Raw genomic sequence first — 19,984 nt, forward strand, 5'->3', positions numbered from 1 at the left:
GCTTTGAATCGATGAAAACCTACCCAACCATCAATTAGAGCATGGAAAATAGGTGGAAAAGCATACCTCACTCGTCAAGATTGGTGGCCGGAGGACGACGTACGACGCCGGTGAAATTTCGACTGAAACCGGTCAGGTTTCATGGTTTTCTGGCAAAATCATGGCAGCTAAACGGCAGGGGAGGGTCGGGCTTGGCGGCGGAGCTGACGCTGGTGCATTTGGGTTCGGTCACGATGGTCGGGGTGTGGTATGGCGGTGGTTATGAAGGTTTGGCTGGAGGAAAATTGCCCCAAAAAGGGGGGGGGAAGGGGGTGTGTTTGCATGGAGAGAGAGAGAGAGACAGATTTTTTAAAATCTGATTTACTCTAAATTACGTTTTTGTCCCTCAGAGTAATTTGCTCGTATTTTCCCCGTTATAACTTCGATTCGAGCCCACTACGTATCTATAGACTCATTTCATCGCGCTCTACGCAACAGTACAAGCAAAATTTCCAAATTCCTTCTCGATCAAAAAGTCAAATTTTTTTCTTTACTAATTTAATATAGGGGCAAAATTGTCTTTCTCTCTAATAAATTAATAATTAAATATTATTTAAGGACCGGGTTATTACAATTTAAATATATCTAAGTCGATTTTGGGGACAAAGTAAACTATATATTAAGTTATATAACACATGTTGAATAATTAGAGAAGGGACACGAAAGGGACACCCAATTGGGAAGATCGGATCTACTCCCATTGATGAATGACTATCTTGGCTAGTCATTTCCTCTTATATTATGGCCTAAGCCATGACAAAGGTACACAGTATGACATAGAGTACGTAGTTAGAGCATCTCCAAGAATAGTAGCAAATTGAACTATTCAAATGAAAGTTTGTAGACTTATGTAGCAATTTGAAAAGGCTTATTTGCTACTTTAGTAATTTATGCCCCAACAGACTCTTCAATTCAATTAAGTCAATGTCAACTTACCAGTCCCGAAGAGAGAGAGAGGTTGCAGCTTTTATGACTGAGTTTGACAATACTGTTAGAGATGATTTTGATAATGTGGCTCACATATTTTAGCATTCCAAAGCTGTTGAAAAGGTTGATGGAGATGCTTTTAGCATACCATAACAAAATGTCTTCATTATCGTTCCAAATACTCAATGACATGAGATGAGAACCATTTTTTTTTGAAAGAGCAACTCAATGACAAAAAATTAACAAAAATTAATCAATTGCATTATAAAAAAAAAGCCCTTACATTTTTGCTCACCACTTTAACCCAAGAGGTATCATCACCACCCTTTTCAACACTTGACACATGTCCATGAGCATAACCATAGTTCCACAAATACAACACAACAAGTTAACAATGGTTAGGCCCATGAACAAGTAGGGGTGGGCACGGTTCGGTTTGGACCGGTTTTTGCCTCAAATTAGAACCGATCCAATACTATTCATCCGGTTTGGTTCGGTTCGGTTTTAATAAAAAAAATTTCAAAAACTGTCCGATTCGGTTTGAACCGGTTTCGGTCCAGTTCCGGTTCGGTTCGGTTTTGAACTGGATTATAAAAATTATTTTTTTAAATTACTTTTTAATACAATTCTCAACTGAAATATTATTTTTTTACTTGAAAATTAACAAATTATTCAATTTCATATAAAAAATAAATATTAAAGTGAGAAAATAGAGATATTTTGACATTGAACTTGGATAAATATTATGTTTTTTTTAGTGAAATTAAAAATATAGCATTAAATATAAATATATATATTGAAATTATATATTTTTTTAGTTTCACCGGTTCGGTTCGGCCCGGTTCGGTTTTTGAAGACACGGAACCGGATCCGGAACCGGTCCAAACCGGTCCGGTTCGGTTTTTGACCGGTTTTTGACTTTTTGGTCAACTCGGTTTTTTTCCGGTTTGGTTTGGTGCGGTTTGGTTTGGATTTCCGGTTCGCCGGTTTGAGTGCCCACCCCTATGAACAAGTGTCAAGTGTTTAGAAAGATAGTGATAATACACATTGGGTTAAAGTGGTGAGCAAAAATATTCCCTTGGAATTACTTACAACTTTATACAAGAAACTAGAAAACCATATATTGTGCTAATTATCTTTATAATACAAGAAATAGAATCACTAATAAATTGACTATCTACAACACTAATTATCGGAGATCATCATAATCAACTCAATTAATCTTGTCTTCTTTTAACATTTCACATATCAAATTCACTCCATAGTAACAAACAAGAGATCCTTTTGTCACAGTTCTTAAGTCATAAAAAGTAATCATGTTCCTAATTAATTGCATATTAAGCCACAAAATATGTGACTATTATAAATTCATGAGTAATAATATTTTGTCAATATTAGTTTTATTATACATTTATTATATGCCTAAAATGACTTGGGTAAAAGCATCTACAATAGGGATGACAATTTCCGACACGACCCGATACACGACTTAAAATTTGCATGGAAAATTAGTGGGTCAACCCACATGATTAAATTTTCGGGTCATTTTCAGATCAACCTGTCATTGACCCATTTATAAATGGGTGAATTTTGAGTCAACCCACTAATCCGTTAAAATACTTATATAACCCATTTATTAAATGGGTCAACCTGCCAACCCTTTTTTTATTCTTCATTTTTTAAATTTATTTTATTTGTATTTCTCAATCTTCATACATAGAGAGAGGCAAAATACAATCACAATTTTATATAAAATATAAAAAATAAAAAATGCAATTAGGATTTTTTTTATTTGCTACCACTTAGCGGGTCAACTTGACACGACTTGAAACCCGCATGAAAAATTAACGGGTTAACTCGTAAATGATACGTTTATTAAAGGGTAGCGGATCCGATGTTCCCAATTTGGTGTTCCATTCATGTCCCTTCTCTAATTATTCAACACATGTCATATTACTTAACATATAGTTAACTTTGTTTTTTATTTGCTACCATTTAGTGGGTCAACTCAACACTACTTGAAACTCGCACGGAAAATTAACGGGTTAACTTGTAAATGATACGTTTATTAAACAGGTTGGGTTTGGATTGAGTATTTTTTATACATATATAATCTTGAGATGACACTACCCATTGCGAGCCCTAATCTAGGGATCTCTACCGTCAAGTTAACCCGTATGCATCTGTCTTCATTTTTGCTATTCATTCTCAATCATTTGGATTTTTTTTTAAAAAAATAAAATAAAATAAAACTCATTGGCTAAGATAATTTGGCATAACCGGCTTCAGAATTTAGCTTTGAGTTTGGAGACTATTGAAAACTAAAAATTAAAAAAGAATTTCCGTTGCCGGGACTTGAACCCGGGTCTCTCGGGTGAGAGCCGAGTATCCTGACCAACTAGACTACAACGGAACTTGTTGTAGTGTCACGTCCAAGTCATTTTTAATGACATGGTTTGGTTCGTTGGTGATTAGGCCTACACGGAGTTTCTCATGTAATTTGGGCTTTGTTTTTTTTACCCTCAACAAAGACTTATTTGTTTGGTTTTAAACCCAGCTGGGTTGACCCGTTTTAAAATGATCCAGCCCATTTGCGCTCTATAAATTAGAACAAACCAAGTTAGGGTTTTCCTCTACTGCTCTGAGAAGTCAGTACCAGCCGCTTCAGCCCTTCACAGCCAGCGACCCTCGTACCCACAACAATGGTACCTCTCTCTCTCTCTCTCTACTTATGGACTGTTTGTATTCACAGAAATTTGTTTGTTGTTTAAGTTTTCTGGGAAAAATGCTCTGTAATGTAGGCTTGGTTTTTGTGGAACCAAATCGTAAGAGCTTGTTGTTATCTTGAACTAGCTCTGAATTAGGGAAAATGAAGAAAAATCTTAATTTTGGGTTATGGTTTTCGTTTCGTAAGATTTGTGAATTTAGTTTTTGAAAATGTCTTGGATGAATTTTATTGCATATTGATTTGGTATTTCCAAGCGTTGTGTGTTTATAAGAAATGGTATTTGTTTTTTCGCAGACTAAGAGGACAAAGAAGGCGGGTATTGTTGGGAAATATGGTAAGTGGCTAATGCTTTTATTCTCACGTACTATGTTCTCTGTTATGCTTCAGCCTTTGAGCCATATATTGATCTCATTTCTGTCTTTCCGATTTCTTGTGTAATGGTGTTTTATGATTATATGTCTGAAATTCATTGCCTTTTGTGGTTTTGTTACTTGGTTGATATGCAGATTATGTTGTGGTTTTATGCTAAGTAATTGAATTTCCAGTTTGTTAATAGCTGAGACTAGGTGTAATGGTAGGATTGGTTGGATTGGTTATTGGAATTACACCTGATTTTTTCCATTTTCTGTTTTGTTTTCTCGAAAATTGTATGAGATGGCCTTCTCTTTTTGGTAAGAGAAATATTTGTTCTTATGTTGCTACGCTTATTTCTTTCTCTGGGCAACAATGCTGCATACCATGATCTCCTGATGGCACTGTATGTTTAAGTTTTAATTCTGCATTGAAGTGTATATGATTCTATTTTCTGCCGTTTATTGCAGGAACCCGTTATGGTGCTAGTCTGCGTAAGCAGATTAAGAAGATGGAAGTCAGTCAACACAGCAAGTATTTCTGTGAATTTTGCGGCAAGGTAGTGTGGTTCTATTTCCTCAACAAATTTAGTCTTACTCTTGTCTATTGAAAAATGATAGAATCTTTGATTTCCTTGTTGTATAGTATGCTGTGAAAAGAAAGGCTGTTGGAATTTGGGGATGCAAGGACTGCGGAAAAGTGAAGGCAGGCGGCGCCTATACCTTGAAGTAAGAATCCTTTTTCACTTTTGTTCATAGTTACTTTAATTTTCAGTCCAAGTAATCAACTTATTGATTTTTCTTTTTTTTTTTAACAGCACTGCTAGTGCTGTGACGGTTAGGAGCACAATCAGAAGGCTGAGAGAGCAAACTGAGAGTTGAGCTGCGGTTACTCCACTCTACTACGCTCTGAGCATTTGCAAGTATTGATAGACACTTTCAAACAGTTTTGAGAATGTTTCTCCTTTTGTTTGCTTATATTTTGAAGAACTTGTTAGATGGAAGGCCATGTTGACTTGTAGTATTTGTTTAATCTGAGATTTTTAGCTTACCTGTTGGAATTTGGGTCTGTTCTCAATGCAATTGAAATAGTTTCTGGATTTGTGTTTAATACTTCGAATGGTCTTATGCCCTTTTCGCGTAGTGGTTATTTGGATTATTAGTTCTACTTGTTTGGGAAATAAGTCGTCGTTGTACAGACCGACATGTTGGCAGATCTTTTCCTTGCTGCCAGAGATCTGTTGACTGCAATCTCACTTCTATACTCTCCACTGGCGTTGAGTTAATGGAGAATTGGCTGAAAGACCAGCATCTGCTGCTCGATTTGCTTCTCAACGAACCACACCATCACATGAATTGTGAGGAATGGCTGAATTTCCACCAGAATTAGTACCCCGGCCCCAAAGTTGGTTCTATTCCATCTTGTGTTTGTAGCCATCCCATCCGCTATAGTCCCTAAGTTATAAGAAACATGGCTATATTAAAACATGCCTTTGTGGTTTTTTTGGCATGTAATACATCAAAGGCACTTCGTTTTCATCATTAGAAAGAAAAAAGGAAAGTGGATCACCGACCTAAAAGCCTAAAATCAATCTACAGTGGGGTCTGATCCTCCATTACTAATTTTGGCATAAAGTGAAGAAAATTAGGCTGCAAGTTCATCCTCATATACATTATACACCACCATTTCCCTGCTTCTTTTCCCCCTTTTTTTTTCTTTCCCCCCCCCCAAGGAGGGAACATTGTACACTAATAACACCAGACTGGATAGTCTTCATCCAGGCACAATTACATACAATAATAAGCAGTAGCTTTTACAAGAGGAAGCAAAAATGTAAACTCGAACCATGGACTAAATTCGGGAACCTTCGTGCCGAGTTGCTAACCTTGGTTTATAACTTGGACACTCTTACTCATCCTATGTACATATTGTTGAGGCTACAAAAAGGGGAAAGCCTGCCTGCTCCTCAATCAGCCATATATATCAATGACTGAATGTGGTTCCAGGCAGGTACCTCGCATTCCCCATCACAATATAAATGCAGAAGAAAGAAACAGAAAAGAAAAGACAAGCAAACTACCGGTCTGTGGTCTTCTTTCCTCGTGCTTCTGTGGCTTTGTCTAACAGTAAATAAAAATACGCTGTGACGATTCAGCCGCAAAAGCATGATGTTGATGCTGAACGGTCTGTAAAGATGAGGCAAGCTGCGGGGTAGTGCTGTTGCCATCATTGTTGTAATGGGTGTATCTGTTTCTGCACAGCCTTTACAGCTGCAACTCTTGCAGCATTTGCTGCTTTATTAGCTATTGCTACGGCTTTCTTCACCCTTTCATCCACTTTGGCCACTTCATATGCTCTCTCAGCAGCTCTCTGTGCTTCCTGCTCATAAGATGATTTTTAGTGAGAAAACTATCTTAGTGGTGAGGGCTTGTGCACATAATTGTTTTTAGCAGTTTTGTCTTCACATAAATCAACTTTTGAGTATTTCTATTGCAAAGTTGTCATTCTTTGAGGAAGAGCTCTGGCAGCATAACGTTAAAACCCAAAAGCGAGTCTAACTCTAATGACTGATGACATCTATAGTGGAAGTAGGTACAACTCATGTATCCACAAACTTCCAATAGATTCCAACAAAAATGCAATCATGAAGCTCTCCATAAACGAGAAGGAGACATCTACTACATACAAAATCAGAAAAACCAAACTCACTCAGTGTAGCTTCCAAGTCTTTGTAAAAATTTCATGTTTTATTGTTTAAAAGTTTTTCAATTTTTTCACTGGGATCATCAAGCAACTAGAAATTTAGACTGCAGAAACACTCACTGAGTAGAAAGTTATCCTCAACAAGCAAAGCTAATCTAAATCAATGGCTGCACCTTCACACATCAATTAAATTTTAGTGAAAAGAAAAAGATCTAACTGGTTGGTGTTCTAATGAGGAATATTACTTGTATGACAAATCCATTGTGAGTCAGTTTCAAAAGCATCAAAATGATGTATACATACTTTATCTGCAAACAAGAAGATATAACTTATTGATGGTGTTTTACTAAACTTTTAATTAATAACCAAGTCAACAACAACATACAATACAAAATACTTTGCACAAAGCTTGTCCAGCTAACTTATTCCAAAATATTTTATGGTTGTAGACCATCACATTTCAAGCAGAATTTATTCCAAAGAAATACTAACACCACAAGGACATAAAACACAATTACCTGGACTGCATTAAGCACTCTGGCATGGTTGACAGCACGGGGAGATCCAGGATGGGTATTTTGCACACTGGGAATACCTAGAACCCCATTTTGCCAATGCCCAGATTGTGTTTCCCCACTTCTGAAAGTGTACATACCAAGTCCCTGCTTTCTTCCTTCATGCCAGGCTCCTTCATACCGGTGCCCATTCCCAAACTGATATACTCCAAAACCGTGCATCTTGTCAGCAAAATATTCCCCAGCATACCTATCCCCATTTCTGCACAATCACACGTAGCAATAAGCACTGATGTGGTTTTGTGAATTAACTTTCACTTGCATATATCAAACGATCACCACTAACCCCTCCTTCCTTGGCATATGCTTGAAGACCAAAAAATCATTGAATGCACTTCTCATATAACAGGTTTTCTTAACATGTGTGAGATCACACACACAACACACATAAAACACACAGACACGACAGTCAAATGGAGGAAACTAAATCAGTTTTCCTGTCCACAGGTGCCAAAAACATCAGCAACGTAATTAAGCATATAAAAGAACAGTGGCCAAATTCTATGGCTGTCATTTATATATTTTTTTTAAAGGAGATTCAAGGGACCCTGTAGAGAATGTGTTGGTGAAGGCAAAAAAGTATGAGATAGGTTCCAAACTTCCATGAGGCTTAAAGACTTAACTGCCTTTTTTTTTCGCCAAAAGACTTAACTATCTTTTATTCTAGGTATTCTAATACATATCCTGGTCATAACCCAGAAAGTGAATCCTTAAGGTATTGAACTTCTGTAAATTATGAGAAAGAACCATGATAGGTATAACAACTTAAGGCCAAACAGACTTGACATCTATGAACTCATGACTGAAAGAAACAAACTCCCAGCCAAAGAGACAAAACTAACTAAACTTGGTACGAAGTGCATAACTGTTGCATTAAGCTCATAATACCTAAAACCTTAGACAACCCTGACCAATATGTATACCTCTAATATTTATTCAAACCATTTGTTCCCATGTTTCACCTAAGTAGAATACACACAGGTCTGATAAGTCCTGTTATGAATTTTGCAACTGAACTTCCTACTACTGTAAAAGAGTACGGGTAAACTGACCTACAAGCTAGCGCACAAATTCCAACACCAGATCAAAAGACGACATAGTAACTCAGGGAGGGTACATAATCATTTCAATTCCATCAACCTTTCCCACCGCTTCAAGCGGGAAAACGTAGGCCATCATCTACTTGACTAGTGTTAACAAACTAACTCCAAACATCAATATCAGATCACATAGATTAACATCGCCACTGATCAGTGCTTATTTCAAAACATCAATATCCTGGAAACCCAAATAACATTACATCACACACAATAACCATATATCTAAAAGAAGAGAGTAAATTTACCTGAAATGATAATGACCTAGTCCATGCTTGACACCCCACTTGAACTCCCCAACATACCGGCTCCCGTCCTCACACGTAAGTATTCCACACCCATGGCACTGCCCATTAGACCACTCTCCAGCATAAACATCACCAGTGAAGAATCTATAAACCCCAATCCCATGCCTTAACCCCTGCCTATACTGTCCACGATACCGGCTTCCTCTTGCCCAAGTCTCCACACCATAACCATCATACTTCTCATCTATCCAATCACCTTCATACCTCCCACTCATATGATAGTAATAAACCCCACTTCCTGAACACTTTCCTCTATCAAATTCACCCTCATAAACATCCTTATTACCATAAACCTGCACCCAAGATCCAGAATTTGGCCTTTTCTCCAATTTTGGCTTCGGCCCAATTGACCAAAGAACAGGCTGAGAGGGCTTAGGGACGCAAGAAGATGAACAAAGCTTAATTGGCAAAGTGCGGGAAAGAAACAAGCGAATTGAAACAAAACGAGGAAGTGCAATATTCAGAGAAATCAAAAGGGCTGCCGAGAAAGCGATTACAGAGAGGAAATCAAGAAGGAAAGACCGGCGAGGACTTGTGATGAAGTAAAGGGAAGGCACTGAAAGGAGGATAAGCAAGCGACAGTGGACTCTGAGCAAATGGGCACAGCGGAAATGGCGAAAAAGTTTGACAGCCAGTGATCTCGTGGCAAAGGGAATAATTGCAAGTGAAGCAGAACACAGAAATGAATGTGAAGAAGAAGAAGAAGAGCCTGAATTCAAAGAACTTTGGTTGTGGTGGTGGTGGTGGTGAAGAGAGGAGAGTGTAGGAGAGTGGGAAAGACTGGAAGGTGTTTGGTTCATTGTAGGCCTTTTGTGGGGAGCTGAGCAAAGGACATGTGATGGCAAGAGAAACTTGGAGATGGGTTCCTCATGGAATTTGAATTGGGTGGGATTTTGGTGAGGTTGTGTTGGTGGGTTTGGTGATGGTGAGTGATGTCTCTGTTTGGGTTGCTTAGAAATGATCAGGTGGGTAGTTTGGTGACATGTGTCGGAAAAATTGGGTATCCGGATAACTGGATTTGGAAGTGCTTTTGATGAGGACTTGGATGAATTCTAAGTGTTGGGTTGGCCTAAGTCTCTGCTTTTCTTTACTTTTCCGATCTGCGTTGCATTTACATACAAATTCTTATTCCTCTTCTTCTTCTTCTTCTTCTTCTTCTTCTTCTTCTTCTTCTCTCTCTCTCTCTCTCTCTCTCTCTCTCTCTCTCTCTCTCTGTGAGTGGCTCTGTGAATTTAGAATACCTGTGGGTTTTGGGGTTTCCCTAGATTCAGAGCAATTGGTGCATATCTGTGTGTTATGTTGCTGTTTCTTTTCTGTGCTGTGGTATTCATGTCTGGTTTTCAGGCAGAAACCGACCTGAGGTGGTTTGTTTCTTCTTTATACAACCCCGAGATTATAGAATATTTGCTGAAATACCCTTGCTCTTTCTTAAATTTGGAAAAGGAAACACACGTGGCAATATCCGATTCGATAACGCTGACTGTATTTTCTGCTGGAAGATAACGCTGACTGCATAAACAAGGATAATGCTAATGACGTTTGTAGTTTTTGTGTCGCTTGCCGTGAACTTTGACAATCGTAACGTTTGATTGAACCTCATTAATTTTTTAATTGGAATTTCATATGCATTTGATTATGATGTATTCTTAAAATATATAGTTTTTAAAAATATTTTAGAAGATCTTTACATAGTTGTACTAATCTTCATCATTGATGGCCATATTTTATGATAAAAGAAACCTTTACTTTCAATCTTCAGGTTTGACACTGTGGATCAATCAATTGGTTCAACATCTCTCCATAATGAAGCCAAATTCTTACTCGTGCTGTGGCCGTCAAGAGTTCCATAGATGTATAAATTGTTTTGTTTTTTTATACAAGCAAGTAATTAGAAACCCGACTTCGTGTACAGAAATAAATGCTCTTAATTTTTTCAACTCCTCTTGATGAATAAGTCCTTTTTTTACCCACAAAAAAAAAAAAAAAAATCAAACTAGTTCCTATTAAAAGAAAAAGAATTAATTTTCACCACCAAAAAAAAGAAAAGGAAAGAAATATAGATCAATTGGTGATATTGCCCCGGACATAGGGGAGAACATTTGTACAAATTTACCTATCCCAGTTTTCATACTCTGTTCTTACCCCTCTCTATCTCGCTCATCTTATTGAGGGAAAGGAGTATGAAACATTACAGGTTAGTTTTACTCCAAAGTTGCACGTCAAAGAATCCCAACTTTCTGTTTTCCGTTTTTAACTAGTATATCTAATTTGTAACTTTGAATTCTCTTCCCCCAAAAAGCAGAACTTTTGGAAAGCAGCATTTTGTTTTTAAAAGGAAAGCAACATATTAAACAAAGAAAAATTAAAGAACATTAGGTCAAAAAGGAAAATACCTGCACGCAGATGGTATATATGATTACTATATTCCAACAATTAAGTGCATACATCCTACTGTTGACTTTAATCTAAAATCATTAGACAAGAAGATTATGACTAAACAATACATTCTGAGGATAGACGAAAATTGTAGTGAGATGAAGTGGCTATTCTCGGAGTGTTTTTAAATAATCCAACTTGAGCTAATAAGAAAATGAAGAAAACAAGTCGGCAGAAACCACTACAAAGTACTTATTAATACTAAAACCAAACTGAGAAGTTCTATAGAAGCTCACCAAGATGCAGCTAAAATTGAAAATGAAGCTTGGAATGGCTGCAAATATGATTGATAGTGTATCCGAGAACACATTAAGAGGAAATCTATATTGTGATAATTTGGAGGAGTAACTCCACCGCACTCTCAAGAGCATTAATGACAGAGGGAAGCGAGTCTCACATGAACTCTACCACCCTAGCTGAAGCTTGAAATTCCAGCATCATGGCTTGTGAAGCTTGAATCCGAACACTCTAGGAACATAGCTCTGTGATGCCTTCTGAGGCTTCAGGTTCCCGTATGTCATCAAGAACAGGTGAGGAAATGTACTTCCGAAGTAGGCTCCATCAATGTCTAGATAGAGTTAAGTAACTCAGGAATTAATGCAGGCAAAACTAGTGAGCATGGTGTTGGACCATGAAATTGACCCAACCCCATAATGATGCTATAGACGACAAAGTACATGACATGATACTGATAAACGCATGGTGCTAGCAAAATACACAGTAATTTCATGTTTCTAACAAAAAATAAAGAATCAAATAGCATATAAAAACTCGAAATTGACTACATTAGACAACAGATATCAGTAAGGAAACTAACAAAATCTTCTCAAATGACAAAACCAAGCTGTTATAATTTATCAACATGAACATTGATGCTTAGCCATCCATAGAGGAAGCAGTTTCAGACCCCAATGCCATACCCTTTAAAAAGACACCACAACAATCCACATATAAATGCAAGTGAATCAGATGAAACAAATAATTTACCTAAAGGAAACATTGGAAAAATGGTTTCAACCTACTTGCCAGTTTCTAACTTACAATTACAATACTTCCAGGAAAAAACCTACAAATTAAATTTTAATAGAAATAACCCCCATCTCAACTTAAAACAAGATGTTAATGTTCAGCTTCCAGACATTTAGAAGCCAACCAGCAAAGGAATAAAAACCAAACGTTAATGCTCAGCTTCTTGGCAAAGTAGCTGTATGCAGCCAACAATTGTAAATATACGTTCAATATATAAAGGATACTACCTTGATACTTCGATCGAGGGTAGTAGATATCTTCACACTTGGGGCAATATATTTTTACAGTGCTTGACCGTGGGATATCCGATTGGCCAACTGGGAGGCAGGGTTGTCCGCAGCAGAAAACTCTTGGGCATCTCCCAAAATCATAGTTTTTGTACTTGTCTAGCTGTATATCCAATAGCACAATTCTAGCCAGTTCACAAATTTTACAGTCAAGAAAGCATGAAAGTTTCAAACAGACAATCAAGAAAAGAAACTTACCATGGCCGCCATGCCTTTGCTTGTCAATATATATCGAACATGAATTAGACCATAAAGCATCTCTGCTGCTGATTCAATCAACTCATTCTGTTCTTCTGTGAACATATCACCTGCCAAAAGTATATATCAAATAGGCAAAAAACCAAATGGCTGATCACACAAATAGTCATATATAATTTAAAAAGTGGTGGGGTAGGGGAGGAGGGAGAAACAAGATGCTCGTTCTAATTTTTTTTCTAGACAGTAGAATTGGGTATGGATTTTTTATTTTTTATTTTTAAAAACAGCTTCAGAAAGTAGCTTCTTGAGTTCAAAAATAATCATCCTTTAATATTAAGCTGGTGAAAGAACAAATTTCAAGAAAAATAGCTTACAAAGTTTGCGAGTCCATGGAAATGATTCTTACTAGAAATACAGATTGATCACATTTTCTTTATATATAAAATATAGCTTAATCATATGGCTGCAAGAAGAACACACATGGAGCCAACGCGAAAAACTTGAAACATCAAGCTTACCGTGAGAAGATTCAACATCCAAAATTAAATCAAGTGCATAATCATAGTATGGCACTTGACTGCTTAGCCCGCAGAGGTTAAAATCATCTTGTATGTAATCATCATCAACTTCGCAAAAAAATTCATTTCCTCGTAAATTGCAAAACCATGAGATCCAAGATGTGTCATCCCCATCTGAACCACTAACATCTGACTCTTCACTGTCTGTTTCAGATTCCTCTGCAGTCAATGTAGATACATTTCCATTAGTAGATTTACAGAACTGGTAGCCTATATCTATCAATAGGCAAGACAAACCAAACAAAACCAACAACAGAAAATGCAGATGAACAAAAACATAATTATAAACTAAACAAAGTTCACACATTCTGTTTTTCCAGGAGATGTGCACCCCAATTTTACAGTACCTACTTGTCATAAATCAAACTTCACCAGAGTAGAATAAATCACATATTTAAATGAAGTTTAAAGATGATAAATAGTGTTCTATGTGCAACCCTTCTGTCCATGGTCGCATGTATCAATTTTTTTCTCAGGGGTAGGGAGAGTGGGATAGACGCAGATATTTAAAATCAAGAATAGTGAATTTCCTTAATACTCAATAGTAATGTAAAAAACAAGAAACCAAGTTTTCAAACAGTTTGCAAAGAACCACTTGTAAGAGAATGAACTTCAAATATGAAAATTACTCTCTATCTTGAGACGTAGTTTACTAACATTGCTCTTTATAAAATAGGGATACATTCAAAATGCAAGAACAAAATTTATCATTAAACTCCAGATCAAAAGGATATAACACCTAACTGTTTGGTATCACTCCCTAGAAAAACCCATATCCTATTGCAAATGACGGACTCTAGCAAAAGTTCAAGTAAATTTCCCAAAATCTAAACAATGCTCAGTAACTTCCGGATTCTGGACCTGGCAGTTTAATGGACGGTAAAATTATGTGAAGGAAGGGATGGGGCATCCGACAGAACAACTAACTAGTGGGGCCACAAAATTACAGCTTTTCTTGTATGGATAAGCCTGTGGAAGAAAAAAAACGGTGACATTAAATCATGGGCAGACCGCTATAGCAAAGGATATACTTAAGGTTTAGTTGTCACAACGAATAGATGGAAAGCTCATACAGAAAGTCCGATTTCATCACTTTGAATACCGCTAACTTGTTTCGATGACATCAAACGGAACGCAATTCGTAATATGTGTACAATGCATTATAATTAAAACAAGTATGTACACAAATCCAGTTGATATCATTAAGGGAAAAAAATATATATATCAATGCATCCTCCAGTCCAGATGCACCCCATTTCTGAAAACTTAATCCAAATGCGAATCCATTTCAAACCCCTTATTTATTTTTTCTACACTCGTGTTAATGCAACAAACCAAAGCAAAGCATAGATTTTTAACATATCAACGATGTTGTCCGAAGCAGGCAATCGATCTCTACTCTTCTACTTTCATAGAAACCCACAAAAAATAAAAAAAGGAAACAAATTGAGCAAGGAGAAGGCATACAATTCCAATTAATCAAATTAACATAAAGAAAATTTCAAACCATCGGAGCAATTGGTTTTGGCGAGAGAGGCAGAGGCAGAGCGAGAGTCTCTGTGGTCAGATGGAGGCTGCTTTCCCCCCATGATAAGCGGCTTATCCTTGCCATTGATTGCCCTAGAAGTGGACGGCGAGGATCGCTCGAGCTGCTTGTCCAGAGCGTCATTGATCCGCTTCCGATCAACGGCAGGCCCCACCTCCGTCACCTTCGACCCACCCACCCCTCGCTCCCTATACATCTCTTCTTCTTCTTTGATGCCCAAAAATTTTCTCACCCCAGCATCGAAAATTAACAATTAACCCCCAAAAAAAAATGAAAATTACAAAAATTAAAAAACCCTAGGGCTGAGGGTCTAGGGGTTTTCGGTTTCGATTGCTAACTCATGCCGCTCTGGAATTCGTTCGTTCGGGTTCGGGTTTTCGGGTCACCAACTCAGCTTCGAAAGAAGAATAAGAGTGCGAAGCAGAGAGAGGGAAGAGAGGGAGAGATCGGGGGAGGCTTATAGTTATATACTAAGGGTGTTTTGGGTCATTTTTCGTCGTTGGCGAATGGCGATGGATAGATGGGCTAGCAAGCGAACGAACGACAACTCGTTTGGATTTATTGTTGATGAGGGGAGATCTAGAGTTTGGTCGTTTAGATTCTGCACAGAGAGAGAGGATATGGACACGTGTCAGGTGACTGGGGAATGTTGGGGAGATCGTCAGGTGGGGCCCTGTTGGGTTGGGGTAGCCAATGGGAGTGGAGCTGTGGCCAGAGATATTTTCGCTGTTTATGTTTATGGTTTTAAATTAAATTTGATTGATTAAAAATTTAAAAGCAAGTGAGATTAAACTGGAAATTAACGGGAAATTAATGAGGAAAGAAAAAAATTGGGTTGACATTCCTCTTTCTTTATCCTGGAGGCAGCGGAGGGAGTGGGGCCCACGGTGGTAAAGGCATGATGATGGATTGTACTATTTGTCACGTGCAAAAGAAGTCGGCTGGCTTTTGATTTGCTAAATAACAAAAGAAAATGGTCATGTGTTGATAAGCAAGAATCACTTTTTGGGAGAAGTATCTTTCATGTGTATTTTTTGTATAATCACTTTTAATGTTTATTTGGCATTACTTATTTGAGATAATAAGTAATTTTAAAAAAAATTTGGAAAGCCCAGCCCGTAGGAATTAGTTTCAAAGAGGCGCTGGGTGATTATGCAGGAATCAGTACAAACAACACGTTAATAAAAAGTTTACCAACGCCAAACTGCTTTCTCTCATAACTGATTTCTCTCACAGTTAATTTCTCTCACAACGATTATTTTCACAGTACAACAATGTCAACCTGGCCCTAAGTGATTATAAGGAGAAACACATTTCGTTTGCCTCTCCATAAAATCACTTAAAACCACCTAAAGTGATTATATGGAGAAGTGATTTTTTGTCTATCTAGAATCACTCCAGTGTGCTACTATTTCCATCCCCTGTCCTGTTGCCTTACTCACTTTATCTTTAAAATTTTAAATACAGACTCACTCCTCCTTTATAGAATGACTTCTAAGGAGACCTAACATTTACAGGAAAAAAAAAAAAACCAGAGTCGATTAAAGAAAAATTAAACATTTCTGCATCCTTTCTTCTTCTTTATTTTTTCTCACTTCAAAGTCTCTTTTCTCCAAAATCTGTTTTTGCTGTTTCTCCAAAATCCAGGTCTGCAACTACGTATGGTACCACTTCAGAAGGGTAGCAAAGCCTATATCAAAACCATTTCCTGCTCATCCTGAGACGTCACAAACTTTATGTCTGTGTCTCGAGTATGGAGTCTGAACCCGAATATGATGAGAACTAAAAAATCTTTATATTAATCAAGCTAAAGTTGTGGCCACCACCAATTAATTTTACAAGAGAAAGATGAATTTGGTAATTGGACGACAAAACATAAAGGACATTGCTCAAATATATTAATCAAGCAAAAGTTGTGGCCATCAATTAGCTTTGCAATGAGAAAAAAAAAAAAAAAAACAATTCAATCGGACAAGAAAGAGTGGTGCTTGCAAAGATCTTAAAATGAGGTAAAACTGAAGGAATCGGAATTTCACGTTGGTTGCTTTTGAATTATTTTTTGAGAGATTCACTATTATACCCAATATAGGAACCCAAATTATTAAAAAAAACTGTATATGAAATGAATTTCAGAAACACACATAAAGCTCATTTACAACATAACAAAAAGACTTTTAACTTCTTTTAAATTACAAAATTGTCATTGATTTCTTAAAACAAACACAATCCCAAAACCTCATAAAAAGCCCAAAACACTCAATAGGGCATGAAACTAATTTAATAATCAAAATTAAATTCAATAGGGCCAACTGTCTTTTTTTTGGGGGGGGGGGGGGAGGGGAGGGGGGGTTTGTTTATAGAAATTAAATGGTGTAGAGTTTATATATATTATTAGTGCTAAGAATGGATATATGACTAAATATCTCTTTTTTATTTATTATTTATTATTTTTAAAGAGAGCAGAGAGAATAAGACAGGAGCATAAAGTAGAGAGATGTAGAGGAATGGGGAGGGGGAGGAGAGAATTCTGGATAAATATTTGAATTAATAGTTAAAGGGTATTTTAGGAATAATGGTGGGTGGAAATAGGATTGTATTTACATAGTGGGTGAAAAGATATGATGGATGAAGAAATAAGACAAGGGTTGAAATATCACCACTCATTCTATATGTATAAAGTGAAACATTCAATAACCTTCAAAATGCTCTTGGTGAAGTAAAATATTAAAATATATGTAACTTGAAATTATTTATGTATCATTTTATTATTGTGCTTTACTCTTTTTATGTTTTGTCACTTGTTAGAGCAAGAACAACGTGGTGGACTGCATCAATGAGATGCCCCGTTAAATTCTTGATAGTATATTGTCTCTCTCGCCACTAAAGGAAGTAGTAGCTACTAGTGTTCTTTCAAAGTACTGTCGGTATTTGTGGGCGTCTACAAAGACACTTGATTTTGATGTTGGTAAAACTTTGTTCAGCTTCACAGACCTTAGTCGAACGTTACAAGACGAGGAAAGCCTTGAAAACGTCAATTGGGTCAATCATGTGGTGGAACAACATACTAGCCTTAACATCAAACTATTTAGGGTTTGCTTTGATCTAGATAGCCGCTTTACAAGTTCCATCGATAACTGGATTCCATTTGCATTGAAAAAGAGAGTTCAAGTGCTTGTGTTGGATTTTGTTATGGTACACGGTGATGTGAGCATAGATTTTTATACATTTCCCCGCCAACTATTAGGTCTCGAAGAAGGGTTTGCTTCATTGCACTACGTTGGACTTAAGTCCCTCAAAGTTCCCTATTTCCAAAATGTTGATGCGACTGGAGAAATTCTTGAGTACTTCTTGTCACACATTTTCCAGTTCTTGAACCATTATCAATGTGTATGGCTAGAAGTTTGGTTAATTTGAGAGTTGTCAGTCCTTTAGTGAAATTGAAGTATGTAGTGCTAAAGAAATGTAGTGAAGTCAAAAATGTTGAGATTCGTGACACAAAACCTTGTTTCGTTTATTCAAACTGGCACTACAATATGTTGGCGAGTCCTTAGTTAGGATTTTGGTTCCTTATTTCATTAGAATTTTGGTTACTTACCAATTATTATTAGTCCTATTATAATAGAGATTTACTTCATATTGTAATTTAGATATATTTTATATTTTATTTAGGGTTAACACATCTTTGTACTTGTATAAATAAGTCAATATTGGAGAAGAATAATAATATGAGCATATACGAGCATATCTGAATATTTGCCCTACTTTGTTTGACATGGTATCAGAGCCTAGTCCTTTTGTGACCTGTGCTTGCGTTCTTCTTGAAATTTAAGTGCTCTCCTCCCCTCCCCCCCCTTAGGGGGAAGGGGGAGTGAAATGGATATGTTTATTGACCTATCCCAAGTACCTTGACGTATTTCCATGAAGATGTTGCTTATTTCTTGACTCTGATGACCCTTTCTCTTCAGGGGGAGAGGAGGATTGAAAAGAAGTTGTGTCTACGTGAATTAGCTAAAGTTTATATGGAAGAATTTATTGTTGCCTTATCTATTGCCGTGCTCACATGATTTCTGTGTTCTGCCTTATCTACTGCCGTGCTCATAGGGTTTCAGTGTTCTGCCTTACCTATTGCCGTGCTCACAGAGTTTATGTGTTCTGCCTTATCTACTGCCATGCTCACAGGGTTTCTGTGTTCTGCCTTACCTATTGCCATGCTCACAAGGTTTCAATGTTCTGCCTTACCTACTGCCATGCTCACAAGATTTCTATGTTCTGCCTTATCTACTGCCATGCTCACAGGGTTTCTGTGTTCTGCCTTATCTACAGCTGTGCTGACAGGGTTTCTGTATTCTGCTATGTGCCCTATTTTTTAGGGTTTGCTCTTATGTTTCCGCTGCGAACTTTGCCTTAGTTTGTCACTTGTTTCACTTGTGGTTGACGAAAAGACCTTCTCTACAATTGGTGCTTCTCAAGTATGGTGTTCTATGACTCGCTTCTCAAGTTGGGCATGCGAAATATCTTTGCCCCAACTTGAGGGGGAGTGTTGGCGAGTCCTTAGTTAGGATTTTAGTTCCTTATTTCATTAGAATTTTGGTTACTTACCAATTATTATTTAGTCATATTGTAATAGAGATTTACTTCCTATTGTAATTTAGATATATTTTCTATTTTATTTACGGTTAACACATCTTTGTACTTGTATAAATACCTCCATATTGGAGAAGAATAATAATATGAGCATATACGAGCATATCTGAATATTTGTCATACTTTGTTTGACACAATAAACATGCTCATCTGGGACTTCATGAGGAATACCTTTACCCCACTTTCATGCTGTCTTTCCCATCTAGAAACTCTCATGATGGATATTCAATTTGTGGTTAGTTTAGTATTTATAGTTATGATTTTTTTTTTTGCTTGTGGTCTTTTTCTTGGTTATGTAGTTAGTTACTCTTTTTTTGATTCTCAGAACTACAATGAGGATGATGTAATTCATATATTATCAAATCTCAAGCATTTGGAGTTAACCGTTCATGTAGATAATCAGTGGGGTCTTAGTCAATTATCTTCCTTGATGAAGGCATTATTGAGATGCGGAAGATCATGATCAATATTATGTATGATATGCATTTTCGGCTCTTAAATTGAGTTGATTGCATCGAGTCCCACTTCCTGAGTATTT

The 19,984-nt window shown here is 37.0% G+C and overlaps 2 protein-coding genes, 1 non-coding gene and 2 pseudogenes across 7 annotated transcripts; 2 read left to right on the forward strand and 3 right to left on the reverse strand.

Annotated features, from left to right (window-relative positions):
- Nucleotides 3,307-3,379, reverse strand: TRNAE-CUC. Its single transcript has one exon. It is a non-coding gene; the product is annotated as a tRNA-Glu (tRNA).
- LOC18776075 (60S ribosomal protein L37a) lies at nt 3,580-5,157 on the forward strand. The gene is made up of 5 exons (XM_020563636.1): nt 3,580-3,671; nt 3,989-4,028; nt 4,516-4,604; nt 4,691-4,773; nt 4,863-5,157. Exons 1-5 carry the CDS (start codon nt 3,669-3,671, stop codon nt 4,924-4,926), a joined length of 279 nt encoding a protein of 92 aa, XP_020419225.1. The 5' UTR covers nt 3,580-3,668; the 3' UTR covers nt 4,927-5,157.
- LOC18776598 lies at nt 5,651-10,089 on the reverse strand (annotated as a pseudogene). The gene is made up of 3 exons (XR_002271632.1): nt 8,669-10,089; nt 7,267-7,525; nt 5,651-6,424 (listed from the first exon to the last, which is right to left on the reverse strand). The product of XR_002271632.1 is annotated as an uncharacterized LOC18776598 (transcript).
- On the reverse strand, nt 11,106-15,336 carry LOC18776044 (casein kinase II subunit beta-1). Of its 4 annotated transcripts, none has more exons than XM_007209373.2 (5): nt 14,764-15,336; nt 13,197-13,415; nt 12,679-12,773; nt 12,421-12,583; nt 11,106-11,732 (listed from the first exon to the last, which is right to left on the reverse strand). In XM_007209373.2, the coding sequence occupies exons 1-5, from the start codon at nt 14,996-14,998 to the stop codon at nt 11,602-11,604; spliced, it is 843 nt and encodes a 280-aa protein (XP_007209435.1). In that variant the 5' UTR covers nt 14,999-15,336; the 3' UTR covers nt 11,106-11,601. The 4 variants fall into 4 exon arrangements, with proteins under 4 accessions (XP_007209435.1, XP_020419223.1, XP_007209436.1 ...); XM_020563634.1 differs by having other exon boundaries at nt 12,418-12,583; nt 12,679-12,788; nt 14,764-15,335; XM_007209374.2 differs by having other exon boundaries at nt 12,679-12,788; nt 14,764-15,334.
- Nucleotides 15,309-18,353, forward strand: LOC109949312 (annotated as a pseudogene).

The sequence above is a fragment of the Prunus persica genome, chromosome G5, assembly GCF_000346465.2.
Source record: "Prunus persica cultivar Lovell chromosome G5, Prunus_persica_NCBIv2, whole genome shotgun sequence".
Taxonomy (NCBI): Eukaryota; Viridiplantae; Streptophyta; class Magnoliopsida; order Rosales; family Rosaceae; genus Prunus; species Prunus persica.